Source organism: Callithrix jacchus, chromosome 12 (assembly GCF_049354715.1).
Source record: "Callithrix jacchus isolate 240 chromosome 12, calJac240_pri, whole genome shotgun sequence".
NCBI lineage: Eukaryota > Metazoa > Chordata > Mammalia > Primates > Cebidae > Callithrix > Callithrix jacchus.
This window is the reverse complement of record NC_133513.1, coordinates 14717128-14739720: the sequence shown is the minus strand read 5'-3', so window position 1 is coordinate 14739720 and position 22593 is coordinate 14717128. Positions and strand designations below refer to the sequence as shown.

Below are 22593 nucleotides of genomic sequence, written 5' to 3'. Positions count from 1 at the left end.
CTGGCAAGGAATAACATATAATTGGTGCTTATGAAGACATTTCCCATAAATTCAGAAAACAAGACCAAAAAGTGAAAGAAGTAAGCAAGTGATCCACGTCATATTAAAGAAAAAGGTTTAAGGAATCATGTGTTAGCTTTAATTCAGAAACAAATTCAGATGCCACTGCATCTTTTGAGAACTTTACACAGAACGCACATGGCTAAACTGGGTACCCATTCCAACTGTAATGTTAAAAAAAAAGTAAAAAGAGTATAATTACCTCTTTCATAACATTGAGGATGTACTTCAGGTCTCTGCACAAACTCAGGATGTACATTTCAACATTTAGAGTATCCTGCTGCTATAGATTCATGGGATGGTATGATCCCTATCTTAAACCTTTAAATGACAAAATAAGGACTCAAAATAATATGTCTACTGTGTTGTAAATGCTTTTAATACTTAAGTCTTACTGAAAAGAATTTACAGCATATCAGAATGTAATAAAGTGGCCTTGGATGGTCTGCTGACTAAATTTACAATAAAAAAGACTGTAATAAACATGTTTATTTAACAAAAATGATCCATCATCCTAAAGGTTATCAAGGATTGTATCTGACCAATAGCATTCTCTTCCTACCTGAGGTGGACATGCATAGAAAGAAAGTAACTGTCCTAGTAATTAATTTTTAAATATCAGTAAGTCTTTAGATACTAATTACTTCAATTATTTTGCAGAGATCTCCCTCCCCATAAAAGAAGAGCCTTCTCCTATTTCCAAAATGAGACCAGTGACAGCCAGCATCACCACAATGCCAGTGAATACAGTGGTGTCCCGGCCACCACCCCAAGTCCAAATGGCACCACCTATATCTTTAGAACCTATGAGCAGTTTATCTGCCAGCTTAGAGAACCAACTAGAAGCTTTCTTGGATGGAACTTTACCCTCAGCCAATGAAATTGTTCCACTACAAAGCAGCAGTGAAGACAGAGAGCCCTTCTCTCTGATCGAGGACCTCCAGAATGATCTGCTCAGTCACTCAGGTGTGCTGGACCATTCACACTCGCCCATGGAGACTTCTGAGACCCAATTTGCTGCAGGTACTCCCTGTCTGTCTCTTGACCTGTCAGACTCAAACTTGGACAACATGGAGTGGTTAGACATTACCATGCCCAACTCCTCTTCTGGACTCACTCCTCTCAGCACCGCTGCACCGAGCATGTTCTCTGCCGACTTTCTAGACCCACAGGACCTACCACTACCATGGGACTAACGTCACAGATTCTTCTGTCAGAGTTGATGAGGTTTAAGAACATGAAGATTCTAAAAGGTCAGTTTTTAGCGATAGATCTATAGTTGCATTGTTGCAATTCAAATGTTGTCACAGAAAGAATAGGTGGAAGGTCATAGCCTGGAACCCAAGTTTGAAAACATTTCATTGTGTTCAGTAGTGAATTTCTACAATTTAACATAGCGCAGGGCCTTCTGAAAAACACGCTAGTCAAAGAAGACTCATCTGTTTTGCCAGACTTCAGTAAAGAATGCAAAGTACCTTTAGATACAAAGAAAAGTAATGTATGCAGCACAGTGATGTTAGGATTCTGGTAATTAACTACATTTAAATCTCTCTGGTCTCTTTAAGACCCTAAATAAAAGGCAGACAGCTCCACTCAAAAAATAAGGCCGATGTTGGGGAGGTGAGAGGTCACTGCACTTGGTACTTCTTAGAGATGGCCAGAGCCAGGCCCAAGACACAGCAGGGGTCAAAGGCAGTGGAGAGCCCTGGCCAGTTCAGTGACAACTTTGGCTGAAGACTTTTGGTTCTATTCAGAAACCTATGGTTTTTTTTTGGTGGTGTAGTTTATTTTGCAATTTTTGGAATCTTACTTCGTATTTCCAAATTTAAATTAAAATGGAAGATTTTTCACCATAATCAGAAGATATCTACAAAATACTGTCAGAAGTCCAGGTATACTGATTAACACTGAAAATTATTTAGCAACCCTCTGGGTTGGTTAGATTGACTTTAATGTATATATTAGACATTTGTATGTATGCTGACATTGTGATTTGTACAGCCTACATTGGGGTAAGGAAATGGGTATCCAAGGTCCTACTTTTCTAATAGCTCGAATATTTCTAGAGTACTTGAGCCACATGTATTTCTGTATTTAAAGAATTGCTGACTAACTTTCAGGTAACCAGACCCATCTCAGAGAACCAAGAAAAGGCTTTAGCAGGAAATATCTTTCTGAGCTGGTGAGTTAGGAGAATGAAAGGTAAGGGGAAGGTCTGTCATCTACCCAGGACATTCCCATGATGAGTATAGGGCAGACTGTGCCATGAGGTGGGCCTCCAGGTCCCACCCTGGCCCTCTTTCTTCTGTCACTAATCCCTGTTATCATTTTACAGGCTTGTAACTGGATGTTCTGCCAGAGCTCTCACTGTATTGTCAAGCCTAAGATTGAAAAACTGGAGGTTTTATTTGTTTTTTTATATATAGAAAAAAATTACATATTTGTTAAGTCATTTCTTAAGATTTTTCTAAAATGCCAACTATCACAGGATTATTTCAAGCTAGTCATTTAGGCATATGACAAAATGTAAATAACTAAACAAAAAAACAAATTACCAAAAGAGCATGGAGGTTTCTCTTAAATAATAATATTGTGCTCTCCACCTCACCCTTGTGTAAACCCTCGGGACAGGTCGGTTCCCCTGGGTCACAATGTGGTAAATGTTCCATACTGACATATGAGAGGCAGCCTGACCCGGTATTTGGAAAGAATTTGTGAATCATTTCTGGTTTTATGTTTTGCCTAAGAGCTGATCTTATTTCTGATTTGTGTGTGTGTGGTTTATAAATTTTACTATGTATAACAAAAGTCTGCTTTTCCAGCGTGAGCACACTGGAGCCCTCTGCTCACTGGCACTTCCTGACTCAGAGGCACTAACAGTGCTCATGTGCCTTCCAAACGGTTCAAGGCAGAGTCCACTGTGTTCAGTGTAGTCTGTGATGAATAGTTTAAGTGTTCAGAAATTGGTAAACCAACGCATGGGATACAGTAACTCTCTGTTAACCAGAACACCATCATTTGACCAAGCCCTACAAGAGTTTACCACACTAGATGTTCTGTGAATCCTCGAGCCAGTTCCATTGAGGGGGGCCTGTCTCCAGGGCCAGGCTATTTGCTTGGCAAAGTATTTTTCCTACAGTTCTTGGCCACAGGTGTTTTGCTGTGGGTGTCTGTCTGGGTTTATCAGGTCCATACTTAGACTCTGAGCATCTTCTTCATTCAGATTTGAATGGCTTATTAAATTAGCACCAAATATCAGTGGGACTGTAGGAGGTAACCGAACACTAGTGCCATTGACTCTCGTTGAATAACTTTATATTTCCATAATCCTGAATTGTGTACATAGTTTTCTAGCTCTTGGGTCCCTTTATTGCTTTTTAAAACAGGGTTTGAAACATGCCACAGGAAGGTTGCTCTCCAAAAATACACTGTCCAGTGCACAAAATGCTATCTCGTCCTAGTCTCTTTTGACTATGAATTGCTAAAGTGCCCACTTCACATATGTGTTTAAACCTTTACATACCAGTACTTCATGTTTAAGAAGGCAAGGCATCTCTAGCCATCAATTCTGCAAGCCACCCCATTTGCTCCATTCTGCTTGGCCCTCCTTTCCTTGCATGAGTCACCAGCCAGCCAGGCACCTGTGACACGAGTGCTGCTCTCCAGGATCTCCACTACATGTTCCAGGTTAGAATGAGGACACGCTATGTGCTCACACTCATGTGACATGACCAAAGATGATACTGTGTAAACAAGGCCCCTCTGAGCTGACTCACTGCACATGATGGTGAGTGCAACGAGAAAGAGTCGATGTTGACTAAAGACGGCTGGTTGTCGTTGTTGAAGTTAGTTCACAGCCATTACAGCACAAGTCAAAATTGCCAGTTGAATTTTCATTATGCACTTGTATAGTTTAGCACTAGTACTGTTGTATATCATATTGCAGAGTATCATAGTGCCAAGAAAATAACTAACTCTTAGAAACTCATTCTCACATCCCCGGTCTTAACTTCCCTACATGTTCTCAAAACCCGGTAGTATCAGCCTTACCTTTCTGCTGTACATAGATATCAGATCCTCCTGCTGGGGGGGGTGGGATGAATTTTAAAAGTTTTACCAAAACTTCTGTAAAGTCTTTGAAAGTCTAGGGGTACATGGTTATTTTGTACATTTCAGCAAAGTGTCTACTAGGCAACCTCTTAGGACAGTGTTAGTGGTTCACGTTCTAGTGTTTTTCCTGAAATGTGCAATCTACTGTATAGTATTTGCCACATATTTGTACATAGATGTATTCTGAATTCGTGGAATTTCTTGCTTAGATAATGTGTTTGTTTCATATGAATATTTTTGTAATTCTAAAAAGATTTATTTAAATTTTCTTTTTAAAAGCCACATGGTTCTGTGATCCATGTAACTGACACTTTTTGGCTTTCAGTGCTATTTAGAAAGAGTGGCAAAAGCAGGGTGGTGGTGCCTGCAAGCCACTGACTGTGGGCAGCAAAGTCATAGTAATGAGATAGCCTCTGAGCTCTGCAGTCAGCATGCAGAGTGACGGCTCAGGAGCACACTACCTATTAGTCACCAGAGCCGACCCAGGCTTCCTGGACCCTCAACCCCAGATCATTCCAGGCAGCATCGCTTTTTTCAGAGTCCTTGCAGAATTCCCAGGCTGAAATCAGCCGTAGCAGTTGACCAAACAGCTGTCCCCCACAAGTGACGGGATAGTCCCTTTACTGTCCTCAAATGGACTTGGCCTTAGAGAAGGCCACTATTTTAAAGCACTTTGGCAGAGTTTAAAACATTTGTGAGAAGCCCACATTTCAGCATACATCCTCATCAGCTTCCGTGTGCCTGCCTGGTGCTAGCCTCAGAGGAGTCCTGGCTGTCACTCTGGTGGGGAGCTCATGGTGCCACTGGGCACTTTTTAGAGAAATTTAAAGAGAACAGCTATTTACTGTCTACCAGCAGACCAACACATGTCAGTTTAACTAAATTCACAAATAACTAACTCTCCATTTTTCACTATCCATTACTATAAACATGAATGTTGAATGCTGACAAGAGGATACCCATACAAATCATCCCACCTGCCCTAGAGGCCACAAAAAATCAGCCCAAAATTATCGAAGCACGTTAACTGGAAGGTGAGGTGTTTCAAGGAACATAGCTTAAAAGTGGATCAATGTGTATCTGGAGAGCATCCTAACTGCATTTCAACTCATCTTTTAAGTGATTTCAGTCAAAACTGGAAAACAACTAAGATAAAGTTATTTTTTTCCTGGTTCAAACCTTCAATAACTTGCTCATTCAGCAGTCTCTCTGAGCTACATTTTTATTTGTAAAGTGACTCTGTCTGCATGGCAATAAGCAGGTCCATGTTTTTTCCGCATTTGCCCTTTCTTGCAGTATCCAAGGAAACACATTACAAAGGATTTCTACCTGAAATCTTTCATGGAAGGCCTATAATTCGAAAAGCTGCACATGTTTACAGAAGAGCTCTTATCCGCCATGCAGACACTTTGCTCTGTCATGTCACAGCTTTGTGACAACAAGATGGCAATCTCGGATCTACAAGGTGCTGTCGGGAGTCAAATAAAATATGTTATTGGAGATATCATCACATCCACAGTGTTTAACAGAGCTTTATGCCAACTACTAAGACAAAGCTTTAACCAAGTTTGTAGAATCACTCAAACTCGTAACAGTTACCTCTCTACGTGATGCTGTAAAGAATCTTGCTAATGTGGCAGGAAGAGGAGGCATTGAGGAAAGGGTTTAGTATCTACCAAAAGTAGTTGACCTCAAGTAACCAATAGTAATGCAAACTTGCTTTAAAGGAACCAAAGGCATTGCCAAGTATTTGCCAAAAGGAGGCACTTTTGTTTAAAATTTGAGACTCATGAGATCTCAAAGATCAGTCCCAAAAAGGTATTATCCACTTAAGGTTATAATTTTCACAAAGATGTAGATATTTCTCTATTGTTTTCATGTAAAATAGTATAGAGTTGTTTTGTTGGTTTAAGAATAATATTCAGTAGTAATACGAAGTTTTTTTTTTCTATGTAGAAATGAGTTTTCTTCTTTTCTTGCTTGCAATAGAAATGCAATGTGATAGGTGTTTCTCTTCTTATTTTCATTGTCACATTACGTCTTAGCATCTCACTTTATGAAAAAAAGGAGAAAGATACCAATCTACAGAGCCCTGCTTGTTGAAGCACTAGTTTAATAAACAAAAAATTATGGCAATCGGGGGTCCATTCATGTATTGCCTTTATGTTGTTTTTTAAAAGAAAAACCATGATGCCTTTGTATTTGCTGTTTGCACCCCTGAAATCAATTCCGTATCATGTTTGAATGCCATACATTTTGCACATGTACTGTACATAGGTAATGCATACTGTATTTTTATATGTGTGCACATTTATCATCAGATATTTTGTACATAGTGGCAGTATTGTAGCTGATCGGGAAATGTTTGATATCTCAGCAATTTTGCATTTTTGTGTCTCAAATAAAAAACATTTTGATGTATTATGATTCCTGCTGTGCAGAAGAAAGACCACTCCCTGTGGGTTGGTGGAGCTGTTGTGGAGTGTGGATCAGGAACAAATTTGGTTGGAGACACTAGACCTTTAGCAAACAACTCACAACGGAAAGCCACCAGGCAAAGCCTGTGAACTTATCACCCTCCCCCTGATCCAGGACCATGAGATCCAAAATAAAAACTCACAGGTACGAGCCAAACTTGAACATGTCAAGAATTACACCAAAGTTAGTTTCTTTCTTCCACAATGAAAGTTAGAAATGTCGTTCTCCCCAGAGGGTTGATTTTCACACTCGCGCACAGTGAAAACTCCCTCGCTTCGATAGTATAATACACCGCCGTCACAGTCCCTGAAGACCCACACAACCCTTCAATCTAGCCAAGTTTCAGAAGCAGCAATCTACATGAGGCATTTTTGTAGACCATATAAAATAGTGTTTAGAATTCAGTATTCTTTTGCTAAGATGGCATTTAATTTCAACCCAGAAGCCAACGTTTAAAATCGTTTTGTTAAAAGGTTATTTTTTTCTCTTTGCATTGAAGAAACAAAATAGTAATGAGTCAACCTATTAACAACTATAATTGATATCAATATTTAAGAAAATGGACATAGCATCAAACACAGAAAGGGCGAAAGTAAAGATATTGATCACCTAAACACACAAAATGTTCATTACACTTAGGGAGCCAGAGTGCAGCCTCAACACACCAGGGAGATGATGCGCAAAGGGTTAAGCCAATTGTAGAGTATCATATGTTCCAGGCAGAGATCCTGCCCTTGGGGAGAACACAGACCTCGCTGCTGAAGTGAGAGAAAGCTGTGCCAAAGAGAGCACAGCCCGGGAGCCCAAAGGAGTGAGCAAGGGATGCCACAGGGAGCTCTGGGGAAGCTGTCATGGGGGACAGCCCCTTAGGCAAGGTCAGAGTTAATTTGAGAAATTTTTTCTTCTTGCAACAGTGGTGTTTTTTTGGGTTTTTTTTTTGTACAGAGTCTTGCTCGGTCACCCAGGCTGGAGTCTCAGTTCCGCAACCTCTGCCTCCTGCCTCAGCCTAGCCTCCCAAGTAGCTGGGACTATAGTCACCACCATGCCTGGCCAATATTTGTATTTTTTTAGTAAATACGGGGTTTCAGCCATGTTGGCCAGGATGGTCTCAAACTCCTGACCTCAGGTGATCCACCTGCCTCAGCCTCTCAAAGTACAGGGATCACAAGTGAGCCACTGTGCCTGGCCGGGTGTTTTAATTTAAATTTCAGAAAGAAATCTCATCTTGATATCCTGTCTTTTCTGTTAATATGTATGACAAGTTAATTAAATTAAGCCTACATTGTGTGAGGAGATGGGAAACAGGGATGCTAGTCAACACTCTCCCGCTTTTGTTGGATGCCATTGGGTCACAGATCATTCTGCTGGGAAATCCATGGAGGATGGCCCTATGAGTGTGCACTCCGCAGCATCCTCATGCTTGCCATTGGACATACAGAAGACTTGTGAGAAGCATCCAAACCCCAAGTGATTCCAGTGCTAGTACTGTTGAGGACAAAGCTGAAGTTTGATTGGTGTTGAGAAAGGGCTTTTAGTCAGGTTAATTGAGAATTTAAAGTGTTTCCCATCCAAGATTCAAATAAAGGCCTTTGAGGCTGAGCTTGGTGTAATCGCAGCACTTTGGGAGGCTGAGGCTGGTGGATCACCTGAGGTCAGTAGTTGGAGACCTGATGAACATGGTGAAACCCCATCTCTACTAAATACAAAAAAAAAAAAAAAATCAGCCAGGCATGGTGGTACATGCTTGTAATCCCAGCTACTTGGGAGGCTGAGGCAGGAGAATCTCTTGAACCAGGGAGCTGGAGGTTGCAGTGAGCCAAGATTGTGCCACTGAACTCCAGCGTGGGCAACAAAGCAAAACTCCTTCTCTAAATAAATTAAATAAATAAATAATAAAGGCTTTGATGTGTTTTCTCACTCACAGGTAACCCCCTAAGTCACATTAAGCAGAATTTCCAACAAAGCTTCTCTGCACAGTCTTTAGACAAAAAGTCTAAAGACAAAAAGTCTAATGACAGTCTTTAGACAAAAACTACAATGGTTCTGATACAATACTCTTGTAAGCACTAGAAAAGTCTACGGAGCTGTTTAAACAAGTAGCCTATTTTCTTTCCTTAAATTGCCTATCAAACAACTTGGAAAGTTGACCAAGACATAAATTCACTAGAGATACAGAAACTACAATCAGAGACTAAAAGAAGATGCCATAACCAAAGACCAAATGCTGCTTCACCCTTTTCCTTGCTCTAGTTGCCCAGTGCCAATCAACAAACACGGTAGGAGAGACAGACAATAGTATTAACAACAAACGTAATAAATGCTGCTGCCGGGCACGGTGGCTCACACCTGTAATCCCAGCACTTTGGGAGGCCGGGGCGGGTGGATCACGAGGTCAAGAGATCGAGACCATCCTGGTCAACATGGTGAAACCCCGTCTCTACTAAAAATACAAAAAAATAATTAGCTGGGCATGGTGGTGCGTGCCTGTAATCCCAGCTACTTGGGAGGCTGAGGCAGGAGAATTGCCTGAACCCAGGAGGCAGAGGTTGCGGTGAGCCGAGATCGCGCCATTGCACTCCAGCCTGGGTAACAAGAGTGAAACGCCATCTCAAAAAAAAAATAAATTAAATAAATAAATGCTGCTGTATGCCAGGCCCTGTGCCATTTTATATGTATAACTTCATTTAATCATAATCTCTGTAAGGTAGGAACTCTTACTATCCCCATTTTATAAATAGGGCAATTAAGGACAGAGAGGGCCAATGACTTGCCTGAAATCACAAAGGAAACAACACAGATTTGAGACCAAGTTTCTGCAACCCCCAAACCCAAACCATTTATCTTAGTCTGTTCAAGGAGCTATAACAAAATACCTCAACAGCAGAAAGGTAGTGCTCACAGTTCTAGAGAATGGAAGGTCCAACATTAAGGCTCCAGCAGATTCAGTGTCTGGTGAGGTCCAGATCTCTGCTTGAAAGATGGTGCCTTGCTGCTGCATCCTCACAGAGAAGAAGGGACAGAAAGGCGCGCATGCACACACACACACACACGCTGTCACAAGCCCTTTTATAAGGACACTAAATTCCATTCATGAGAGCGGAGCCCTCATGACTTAACCTTGAAGGCTAAAGGCCCAAACTTCTAATACACTGCATGGGGATTAAGTTTCAACATGAATTTTAGGGACAGAAACATTCAAACCATAGCACCATTCTTGCAGAGTCTACATACACCTTTCTGCTTTTGTCCAGATACTTTGTGAATACAATGGAGTACAGCTTAATTAATTCACATCTATCATGAGCTTCCACAAACTGCGTTGATTAGACCTGGGTGACTCAAGCCTCCTCAATTTCTCACATTTTCTGAAGTAGCTACTCACAAATGTTTAACGGCATCCACTGTATGTGTGGCTTTTTACTAGATTAACTCCAGCCAGAATATGGATTCCAAGACTAGAGGATTTTAAGTGAACTCTGCTGATTGGGCCATACAAAATGACTTGTTATTAAACACTGTGTTGTTGGGACTGCTGTAACCATTTAAGCACCTACCGAAGCTCAAGAGCAACAAGATTTTTAAATACCTAGCAAGATTGAAGACACAAACTCTGTGATCCAACAAATCAGTATTTTTGATACACATTCTTGAGAAACACAGATGTAGACAGGAAATCATGTAAATGAATGAACATTAAAGCATTTACAAAGCAAAAATTCCAAGTAACTCATACGTCTTTCAATCGGAGAACCGTTCAACACACCATTTACAGGAATGAACTGAATCTAAGAATCTTGAAACAAAATGCTGAGGGGGGAAAAAGTACAGAATGAAGCCTGCATAATTCAAGTAACATTTTAAAACAAGGCTGTGTGTTTTATAAAGTATAAAAACATGGGTGGTAAGGACTCAGGTCAGTTTTAAGATCCAGAATATTTCTGCAAGAAAAAGTCTGGTTGGGGAACATCTGAAAGAGGGCTTTAACTTTCTCAGATTTTGTTTAACAATTCTATAGCCAGTATAGTAAAATACTAATATGTTTACTAGCTGATTTTGTTTTAATTCTTCCTGTTCTTTTCTGTGAGTTGGAAATACTTCATAGTAAAATAAAGATGATCAAAAACAGTATTTCTGACATATGTAGAAACTAAAGTCCTAAATAAAATACTAACAAATCAAATCTAGTAATATGTAAAAACTATTATGCAGCATGACCAAGTAGGGTTTATTCCTGGAATGCAAAGTTAGTTTAACCTCTGAAAATCCATTAATGCAAAACAATATATCCATAGAATAAAGTACAAAAACGACATGATCATCCCAGTAGACACGGAAAAAGCACTTGACAAAATTCAACACCCCTTCATGATAAAAATGCTATGAACTAGGAATAGAAAGAAACTTTCTCACTAAAGGTCATCTACACAAAACCCATAGCTATCATCATACTCAGTGGTGAAAGACTGAATGCTTGTCCCAAGTGCTCAGGAAAAAATAGATGTCCACTCTTAGAACTTCTGTTCAACACTGTACTAGAGTTTCTACCCAGGACAATTTTACAAGAAAAATAAATAAAAGACATCCAGATTGGAAAGGAAGAAATAAGACAATCTGTATTTGTAGATGGCATGATCTTGTATATCGAGAATCCTAAAGGATTTCCTAAAAATCTATTAGAACTAATAAAATGAATTCATCAAGGTCACAGGTTACAAAATTCAATTGCATTTCTATATGGTAGCAGTGAATAAACCACAGATGAATTTGAGAAAACAATGCCATTTATAATAGCATCACAAACAATACTTAGGAATTGTTTGACAAAAGAAGTACAAGATATATATACTCTGAAAACTACTTATACTCTGAAAATGTTTCTGAAAGAGACAAATAAATGGAAAAACATTCCATTTTCATGGATCAGAAGACTTAATATTGTTAACATGTTAATATTCCCCCAAACTGACCTACAGATTAGACACACTGCCTATCAAAATCTCAGCTGGCTTCTTTGCTAGAATGGACAAGCTGATCCTAAAATTTACATGAAATTCGAGAGACCTAAAATATCCAAAATCATGCAAAAAGAAGAACAAAGTTGGAGGACGCACACATCTTAATTTAAAAACTTAGAGCAAAGCTACAGTATTTAAAGTGTAGTGCTTGCTGAAGAACAGACATAAAGATCAATAGGATAGCACTAAGAGTACAGAGAGAAACTCTCATACTATGAACAACTGATTTTTCACACCCTTCTCCCCCACCCCAAGAAAAAGCTGAAACAATTCAATGGGGGAAAGAATTGTCTTTTCAACAAACAGTGCTGAGACAACTGGATGTCCACGTGCAGAAGAATGAATTTGGGAACTCCCCACCTCATATCATGTAAAAATGTAACTCAAAATAGATCAAACTAAAAGAACTAAAACAATATAACTTGTAGAAGGCAACAGATAATCTGTGCTGCCTTTGGTTCAGCAAAACCTTTGAAATATGACAAAGCAGGCCTGGTGTGATGGCTCAAGCCTGTAATCCCAGCACTTTGGGAGGCTGAGGTGGGTGGATCACAAGGTCAAGAGATCAAGACCATCCTGGCCAACATGCTGAAACCCCGTCTCTACTAAAAATACAAAAAAAATTAGCTGGGCGTGGTGGTGCGTGCCTGTAGTCCCAGCTACTCAGGAGGCTGAGGCAGGAGAATTGCTTGAACCTGGGAGGCAGAGGTTGCAGTGAGCCAAGATTGTGCCACTGCACTCCAGCCTGGCACCTGGCAACAGAGCAAGACGCTGTCTCCAAAAAAAAAAAAAAAAAAAAGGAAGAAAGAAGACAAAGCATAAGCAATAAAAGAAAAAACATCACCAAGGTTAAAAGCTTCTGTGCTCCCAAGAACACTGCTCAGAAAATTAAAGACAACCCACAAAATAGGAGGAAGTTGTTCAAATCATGTATCTGATTTTTCAAAAAAGTTTTACTTAAATTATGTATAAAAGACTAATACAACTCAGTAATAAAAAGCTAAGTAATTTTTAAATGGGTAAAGAATCTGAAGATATACACATGGTCAATGTGCGCATGAAAAGATACTTGACCTGAGACAAATACCAATCAAAACCACATGTGGTGGCTCACGCCTGTAATCCAATCACTTTGGAGGCCAAGGTGGGTGGATCACCTGAGGTCGGGAGTTCAAGACCAGCCTGGTCAATATGGTAAAATCTCATCTCTACAAAAATACAAAAATTAGCTTGGCGTGGTGATGCACACCTGTAATCCCAATTACTCAGGAAGCTGAGGCAGGAGAATCACTTGAACCAGGGAGGTGGAGGCACAGTGAGCCGAGATCATACCACTCCACTCCAGCCTGGGCGACAGAATGAGACTCCATCTCAAAAAAAAAAAAAAAAAAAAAATCCAATTGTCTTAGTAAACATCCATTTATTTTAAGCACATTTATTTTGAGAGTGACTTTTTGTGTCCTCAAATCTAGTCTTCCGGTTATTTACTGATGCATCATAAACCACTGTAAAACTTACTACCTCCCAACGATGAGACGGAAGACTTCATTTTGGTTGAAAGCAGGAGTACCAGGGACTAGACTTGACTTCCTACCTGAAACCACCAAGATGGACAAAATATACAAAACCCTTTGGAAAATGCCAGATATCAAATAACAAAAGAAAGTTATTTCTGAGGGACAGGGAACAAGGTGAGCTCTCCTGTTGCCAGGGAAGTCAGGTAGAGCCAGTGGACTCCTAAGTTGGCAGTGAGGGCAACGAATCCAAGAGGCCGAGACAGCTTGGGTTTGTAGCACATAATATTAGAGAAGAGAACTACATTGAGAAACACTCTGGAAATCTACAGAGGTTCTCTTTTAGTGTTCAGCAGAGCACTAACGGGTGCATGGGTAGAAGCTCGCTACAGACGGCCTAGGAAAGAACATCTCCCCCAAAACTACAGGTAACAGCTCCCGATACTCACACAGTGCTGGGAATAGTGCCTGTTGCCACCAGCCAAGCTGAAGACTCATAATGCAAGGGACTAATATAAGGGTAGGCAAGGGAGAAGTATTCAAAAAAAAACCTTCCTCAGCGCTGAGGATTATAAACTCATCCCTGCTCCCGATCTATCCAACAAATAATACAAGCAAAAAAAAATGACACACTTAATAAGAATAACTATAACCAACCAGGAAGTTATTTCGAAAAAGATTTATTAAAGGCAGAAGCTGTTAAAAAAAGAACTGATACAAATGTCAGAGTTTGCAGACAAGGACATTAAAACCATTATAACTGAATTCCATAAGATCAGAAAGTGAAGTAGAAACGAAAACAGTTTTTTTTAATACATCGACCTTTCAGAGATTAAAACTACAACGTCTGAGATGAAAAATGCACACTGGGAATAACAGAAAATGAGAAATTATAGAAAAAATACAGGGAATATGAAGACATCATAATAACTACCCAAAATGAAACAAATGAGCATCCGTGCGGTGAGACCACCTGCGGCAGCCCACTCTGTCAGAAATTTGAGTCCCTTAAGGACTGGAAAGACAGAAAAACATTTGCAGAACATTAGTGCAATATATAAAAGTCAATTATATTTTTATCTACTAGCAATATACAATCGGGAATTGAGATTTCTTTAAATGGTGCCATTGATAATAGCATCCAAAACAGGAAATACATGGGATAAATCTGACAAAAGATGTGAAAGGTCTGTACACTAAAAACTACAAAACACTTTTTAGACAAATTGAAGACCTAAGTAAATCAAGAGATGATATAGAATGTCCTTGCCCTGGAACACTCAGTATTGCCATATGTCACTTCTCCCCAAATCAACCTACAGATTTAATGCAGTTGCAATCCAAATGCCAACAGTTTTTTTGTAGAAATTGTCACCAGATTCTAAAATTCCTATGGTAATGCTAAAGAAATAGAATAGTCAAAAAGAGGAACGAAGTTGGAAGACTCACGCTACATGATTTCAAGACAAGCTACATTACGACAGTAAAGATAAGACAAACAGATCAACAGGACAAAACGGAGTCAAAAAGAGACCCACAGATATACAGTCAGCTTATTTTTGGCAAAGGTGCAAAGGCAATTCAGTGGAGGAAGGACAGTCTATTCAACAAAAATACTGAAACTAATGCAAAAAAAGGACTTAAGGCTGGGCGCGGTGGCCCACGCCTGTAATCCCAGCACTTTGGGAAGCCTAAGCCAGTGGATCACAAGGTCAGGAGTTTGAGACCAGTCTGGTCAACATGGTGAAACCCAGTCTTAACTGAAAATACAGAAAATCAGTAGGATTTGCAGATGTGCACCTGTAATCCCAGCTACTCAGGAGGCTGAGGCAGGAGAGGCAGGAGAGGCAGGAGAGTCAGGTGAATCCCAGAGGCGGATGTTGTAGCCAGCTGAGATCACACCATTGTACTCAACTGTTTGAGACTCTGTCTCCAGAAAAAAAAAAAAAAAAAGTGGACTTCAATTTGTAACTTGTATCATATAGAAAATTTACTCTGAGTGAGTCATAGACCTAAATATAAAATCTAAAACTATAAAATTTGTAGCGGAAACCATGTATAACTGAGTTAGGTGGAGCTTTCTAAACTATAACAAAAAAAAACAATGATCCATAAAGGAAAAATTGATAAATTTATTTTATCAAAATCTAAAACTTTTGCTGTTTAAAGGATACTGTTAAAAGATTAAAAAGAGCCATTGACTGGGACAAAATACTTGGAAATCATATCTGATAAACGATTTATATCCAGAACATATCAAGAATCTCACTGATCTGAGTGTACTTTACAACTAATTGATCACAACCAGTTATAAATGTCTTTGTTCCTTCTCCATCCCCACTGCTCAACTTGCCCAGCCTTTAAAACAAAAAAACCCCAGAATCTCACATTTCAATAATAAAAAAAAATCAAAAATGCATCAAACAGAAACTTCACCCAACACAACAAATGAATGGCAAATAAACAAACACATGAAAAAAATGCTCAATATCTTAGCACTAAAGAAACGTAAATTGGCCAAGCACAGTGGCTCACACCTGCAATCCCAGGACTTTGGAAGGCCGAGGTGGGCAGATCACCTGAGGTCAGGAGTTCAAGACCAGCCTGGCCAAGCTCATGAAACCCCCTCTCTACTAAAAATACAAAAACTCCCCAGGTAAGTTGGCAGGTGCCTGTAATCCCAGCTACTCAGGATGCTGAGGCAGGAGAATCACTTCAACCCAGGAGGCGGAGGTTGCAGTGAACCATGATCACACCACTGCACTCCAGCCTTCAACAGAGTGAGACTCCATCTCAAAAAAAAAAAAAAAAAAAGAAATGCAAATTAAAACCACAATGCAATACCGCTTCACACCTATTAGAATAACTACAAGTAAAAAGACTGAACACGCCAAGTGCTGGCCAGGTTATGGGGGAACTGAACTCCCCTCCACTGTTGGTGGAAATGTAAAATGGTGCAGCCACTTGGGGAAACAGTTTCTCAGTTTCTTAAAAAGATAAACATATTGGCCCACCGCGGTGGCTCACGCCTATAATCCCAGCACTATGGGAGGCCGAGGCGGGTGGATCACGAGGTCAAGAGACCAAGACCATCCTGGTCAACATGGTGAAACCCCGTCTCTACTAAAAATACAAAAATTAGCTGGGCATGGTGGCGCATGCCTGTAATCCCAGCTACTCGGGAGGCCGAGGCAGGAGAATTGACTGAACCCAGGAGGCGGAGGTTGCGGTGAGCCGAGATCGCGCCATTGCACTCCAGCCTGGGTAACAAGAGCGAAACTCTGTCTCAAAAAAAAAATAAAAAATAAAAGAAAATAAACATATTACCCATGGATTCCACTGTGCTTCTATCTAAAAGCAATGAACACATGTGTTTATTCAAAGGTTTGTACACAAATGTTCACAGTAGTTTTATTTGTAATAGCCAAAAACCAGAAATGATTCAAATGTTCATACCACTCAGCAACAACAAGGAATGAATCCTTAGTGTACAATAATGTACAGTACAGGTGAGTCTCAGTTATGCTGAAGGGAAGAAGCAAGGAGAAAGGAGCACATACTGTTTGATTCCATTTATATACAATTCCAGGATGTGGGCTCAGTGTAGTGGCTCATGCCTGTAATGCCAGCATTTTCAGAGGCTGAGGCTGGCAGATCACCTGAAGTCAGGAGTTTGAGAACGGCCTGACCAACATGGTGAAACCCCGTACCCACGAAAAATACAAAAATTAGCTGGGCGTGGCAGCTCACGCCTGTAATCCCAGCACTTTGAGAGACCGAGGCAGGTGGATGGATCACTTGAAGTCAGGAATTTGAGACCAGCCTGGCTAACATAGCAAAACCCTGTCTCTACTAAAAATATAAAAATTAGTAGGGTTCCTGTAATCCCAGCTGCTGGTGAGGCTAAGGGAGGAGAAAAGCTTGAACCCGGGAGGCACAGGTTGCAGCAAGCTTAGATAGTGCCATCATACTCCAGCCTGTGTGACAGAACAAGACTGTCTAAGAAAAAAAAAAAAGATGTGCAAACTAACACATGGTGACCAAGCAGAATGGCAGTTGTTGGGGGTGGGAGAGGATGAAAAAGGACATAAAGAAACAACAATGCAAACAACTCAATTTGAAAGAAAAAAAAAAGAGAGACTGCCTAGATTTCTACAGGTGTTTTTACCTGGATGGAACTAGTACCTTTTGTCTGAGATAGGATGAGGTCTGGCTACAGTTTGTATGTTCTCTAAGTATTTTCCCTCACATTATTTTTATTTTTTTATTTATTCATTTTTTTGAGACAGGGTCTCTATCACCCAGGCTGGAGTGCAGAGGTACCAGCATGGCTCATGCAGCCTCAACCTCCTGGGCTCAAGTGATCCTCCAGCCTCAGCCTCCAGAGTAGCTAGGACTACAAGCTTATGCCACCACACCCAGCTAATTTGTGTATTTTTGTAGAGACAAGTTTTTGCCATGTCACCCAGGCTGGTCTCAAACTCTGGGGCTCAAGTGATTCTCCTGCCCTGGCCTCCAAAGTGCTGGGATTACAGGTGTGAGATACTGTGCCTCACCTATGTTTAAAGATAGCAGAGGATTAAATACAAATACACTATAACGAATGGAAAAGATGCAGAGGTAAACACCACAGAAAACCCATTTAGACTTCCAGGGCAACAAGCGAGCATCCAACAAACAGCTACAAAGACAGAAAGTTTTAAAAGAACACACAATGACAGCATTTAGCATGAAAAAGAACAAGGAGATGTTTCCGATAAAATGTTATTCGCGTTTCCATCCAGAAGTTCCAATGTGTCCACAATGGAAAAAGGAAAAACATAAAGGTCATGTTCGACATTTTCACCTGAGTTTCATTCACACCTGAGTTTCACGTGAACATTTACAGTTTTACAGCACTGAAGCCAGCTGCAAGGGAAAGACACAAAAGGTATGTTTGGCTCAGTAAGTAAATTCACCACACTTTGCTCTCATTTCCCTCCACCCATTTATCTTTTCAGGTTGCCAAGAACAGCACTGCGAATAATCACCTCCCACACCAAAAACTGAGGAGATGGTAATTGGTGTCTGATGACAGGAGGTGACATTTTTAAATAGTCACTTTAAACTTCATAGCATAGAGCCCGTCTCTAGCCACATACATACTGCTTGAGTGTGTATCTGGACGGTAGCCCAAGAGGAAGCATAAATTCACCAAAACACTGTGCTAGTTAAGAAAAAACTGCAGCCTAGACCAGGCACAGCGACTCACACCTATAATCCCAGCACTTAGTGAAGCTGAGGTGGGCAGATCACTTGAGGTCAGGAGTTCCAGACCAGCCTGGCCAACAAGGTGAAACCCCATCTTTACTAAAAAATACAAAAATTAGCTGGGCCTGGTGAAACTTGTCTGTAATCCCAGCTACTCAGGAGGCCGAGGCAGGAGAATTGTTTGAACCCGGGAAATGGAGATTGCAGTGAGCCAAGATTGAGCCACTGCACTCCAGCCTGGGTGCCAGAGTGAGACTTCATCTCTTAAAATCAAAATTAAAAAGTTGCAACCCAGAAGATTGTGTCATTTATGTAGCAGGGATTTTAAAATACAAGGCCCGGGAACAAGTGACTATATGAAAGTTACTTCCTGGATAATATGAGTAAAGTCTGAGTTTTTGAAATGTATAATATGAGTATATATAAAGGGAAAGAAATGATTATTTTCTATATTGAGAAATGCATACCATCTATCATTCATCATGTGAGATTCTCCCGCCACTTGATAGAAAGTAACAAAATATGTGAAAGAACTAATTTTGGAATTTACATATTGTGTCTTACACAAGCTCGTAACACTAAAAAGAACCAAAGGAATTTGGTTTGGTACAATTGTACTTGAACCCATAACACATGTCTCAAGAAGCTGGGTAAACGTCAGCCACCTTGTCACACGAAGGGTGAGGCCGATCATTTCCACCTCCTCTCAACTAACCCCACGCAAAGCTAACAATGAGAGAGACTCAAGCAAAAGCGAACATCAGTCCTGGAGTCCAGTGGGACCGATGGCCAGCTTGCTCACCAGCAAGCAGATATTTTTAGCAGATAACGCTGGTATAATAGGACAGAAAGAGGTCATCTTAGGAAAGCAATTGACCTTGTATCTATGGCCAAGAAGTCCACATGTGTGCTTGAGGGACACCTACAGCAATGCAAAAGCTGCTGCTTGTAACGAAGAAAAATTGCCAACAAGCTAGGTGGCCAGCAACAGGGGGATGATGATGATTATTTAAGACTGAGTTTCACTCTTATCTCCCAGGCTGGAGTGCAGTGGTGCCATCTCAGCTCACTGCAACCTCTGTCTCCCACCTCCCGGGTTCAAGAGAGTCTCTTGCCTCAGCCTCCCAAGTAGCTGGGATTCCAGGTGTGTGCCACCATACCTGGCTAATTTAGTATTTTTAGTACAGATAGGGTTTCACCATGTTGGGTAGGCTGCTCTTGAACTCCAGACCTTAGGTGATCTGCCCGCCTTGGCCTCCCAAACTGCTGGCATTAGAAGTGAGCTACAGCACCCAGCCAGGGAATTATCAGAACTGTGGTGCAGTCACCTAGTGAATTAGAATGCAGCAAATAAGGAATGAGCTAGAGCCATAAAGGATATGACTAGACCTGCATATTTTGGTGCTATAGAATCCAAAATACGTACATTAAAAAATGTGTACAAAAAAAATGTGTACAATACAATACTATTTGTGGGGAGAAAAATCCCACCCATAACTCTGTATTTCCTATGGATATATCAATATCAACAGAAAAGCAAAGGAAAAGATATGTAACGATTCCAAGCAAATTCATAACAGTGGTCAACCCTGAAAAAGAGGAGGAGAAAGGAGGGAAGAAGGGAACTTAGAGGTGGGAAGGTGGGGCCTCTGCTCCATGCAGGAAGAATGATAAGAGAAATAGCGATTTTGTTCTTTCACTGTCTACTGCTTCTTATACAGATCAACCCATTGTCTACTCTGCATGCTAATGCTGTAGCTCAGATAATCTGGTTGACCTTTTTAGAGCTTATCTGGGGGGAAAAAAGGAAAGGGAAAAAAGAACAGAACTTTTTTATTATTCATAGCTGCCAACTTGATCTTGTTCTGGCTCTGGAACGAACCAATTTAAAGAGATACTTTCCAAGGTTAGAGAGGTTCAAAGATTGATTTGATGAGGTGATACCAGGGCATGCTGTACAACTGTAATTCCTGTGCAGAAAAAAATCTACTTTTCATCCCGGTAACATGTTGTGTGTGGTTGCCATTATTCGTTAAGGGTGTTGAAACAATCATCTTCGCCTCCCTTTTCAAGCCAGAAGATCTTTGGTTACACAGACCACACATCCCGCTGCATTCTGCCAATGCTGACAGAATTCCCACACGTGGCAGGGATTTTTGCTTGGACAGAGTGCTAAAAGGAGGTGAAAACAGTTTCCATCATCATTTCAACTACTCCTCCACTGAAAAATCACAGAAAACTCACATAATTAAATTCCAAAGAAATGAATTCAGAATTAAAGACTCATAGGCATCAGCATCAAACAATGGGGAAATGAAATATTCATGGATAGGAACACTCCATATTGTGAAGTCATCAATTTCCCCCAAATTCATCTGTAGACTCAACACATTCCCAATAAAAATCCCAGAAGGCATTTTATAGAAACTGATGAGCCGATTCTAAGAATTATATGGAAATGCAAAGGATCTATTATAGGCAAAACGATTTTGTAAAAGAAAAAGTGGAAGGATTTACAATACTTGATTTCAGTACCCACTATAAATATATGATGATCAAGACTGGTGTTAACTGGCATAAAGATGGACATATGGATGAACAGAGCGGACTAAAAAGACCAGAAATAGACCTCACAGACACAGCTCCCTGAATTTTAACAAAGGTACCCAGGCAATGCAGCAGGGAGAGGGTAATCATTTCAACAAATGGTGCTGAGGTCAGGCGCGGTGGCTCACACCTGTAATCCTAGCATTCTGGGAGATCAAGGCAGGAGGATCACCTGAGCCCAGGAGTTCAAGACCAGCCTGGACAACATAGCAAGATTCCCCCACCTCTACAGAATAATTTAAAAATGAGGGCTGGGCACGGTGGCTCATGCCTGTAATCCCAGCACTTTGGGATGCCTAGGTGGACGGGTCACTTGAGGTCAGGAGTTCAAGACCAGCATGGCCAAAATGGTGAAACCTCATCTCTACTAAAAATACAAAAATTAGCCAGGCATGGTGGCAGATGCCTGTAATCCCAACTATTAGGGAGGCTGAAGCAGGAGAATCACTTGAACCTGGGAGGCAGAGTTTGCAGTGAGCCAAGTTTACACCACTGCACTGCAGCCTGGATGACAGAGCGAGACTCCATCTCAAAATAAATAAATAAATAAATAAATAATAAAAATTTTTAATTAGCCAAGTAGGCATGATGGCATGTGCCTGTAGTCCCAACTACTCAGGAGACTGAGGCAGAAGGACCAATTGAGCCCAGGAGTTGGAGGCTGCAGTGAGCTATGATCGTGCCATTGCACTCCAGCCTGAGTAACAGAGCAAGACCTTGTCTCTTTAAAAAACAGAAAGAACCCTGCCCATCCCTCACAACACAGTGCCCCTTCCTCAAGAAGCTGGGATACTCTGAGTAGCTAAGTGTGTTTTCTTCAGGTAAAATCTTTATTTAGGGTGTTAGTAAAAACCCTGCTGTCGTGACCTCAGATGACCTAAATATCTAAGCCTGAGAGTTTTTGCTCTTCCACACGGAAATGAATTTCTCCAGGAATGCATTTTTTTTTTTTTTTTGAGACAGAGTTTCACTCTTGTTGCCCAGGCTGGAGTGCAACATCAAGATCTCGGCTCACCCCAACCTCCACTTCCCGGGTTCTTCTCCTGCCTCAGCCTCCCGAGCTGGGATTACAGGCACCCACTACCACACCAGACTAATTTTGTATTTTTAGTAGAGACAAGGTTTCTCCATGTTGGTCAAGCTGGTCTTGAACACCTGACCTCAGGTGATCCGCACACCTTGACCTCCCAAAGTGCTGGGATTATAGGTGTAAGCCACCTCGTCCAGCATTCTCCAGGAATACTTCTAAGCAGTGCTTCCCAAAGTGAGGCCCCAGCCCAGCTGCAGTAGCTGGGAGGTTAGAAATGCAAACCCCACGGGCCCAGCTCAGACTTGACTGAATCAGCCTGCATTTTCACGACGTCTGCAGGTGAGGCCCAGCCACCGCCAAGGCATAGTTGAGGTAACACAGGTGCAAGCCCCTCACAGGCCAGGAAGGGCATCTGTTGCCCACACCCACTCTATGGAGGGCAGCTGGTACCAGGCATGCAAGGTGAGCCAGGATGGAGGAGCTGGGAGAAGCCCCGGTCATCCTGGAGGTAGAAAGTGTGGCAACATTG

The 22593-nt window shown here is 41.1% G+C and overlaps 1 protein-coding gene across 36 annotated transcripts in view; it reads left to right on the top strand.

The window, feature by feature from the left end:
• MRTFB (myocardin related transcription factor B) overlaps window positions 1–6591 on the top strand; it is a 351684-nt gene extending 345093 nt beyond the window's left edge. For 29 of the 36 annotated variants that reach the window (XM_078344730.1, XM_078344714.1, XM_078344713.1 and 26 more), the window contains one exon: window positions 721–6591. In XM_078344730.1, the coding sequence (XP_078200856.1) occupies window positions 721–1256 (536 nt within the window). In that variant the 3' untranslated portion in view covers window positions 1257–6591. The remainder of the gene's footprint in view (window positions 1–720) is intronic. The other 7 variants (XR_013524638.1, XR_013524632.1, XR_013524635.1 and 4 more) reach the window with 1 other exon arrangement.
• Window positions 6592–22593: the final 16002 nt, after the last annotated feature.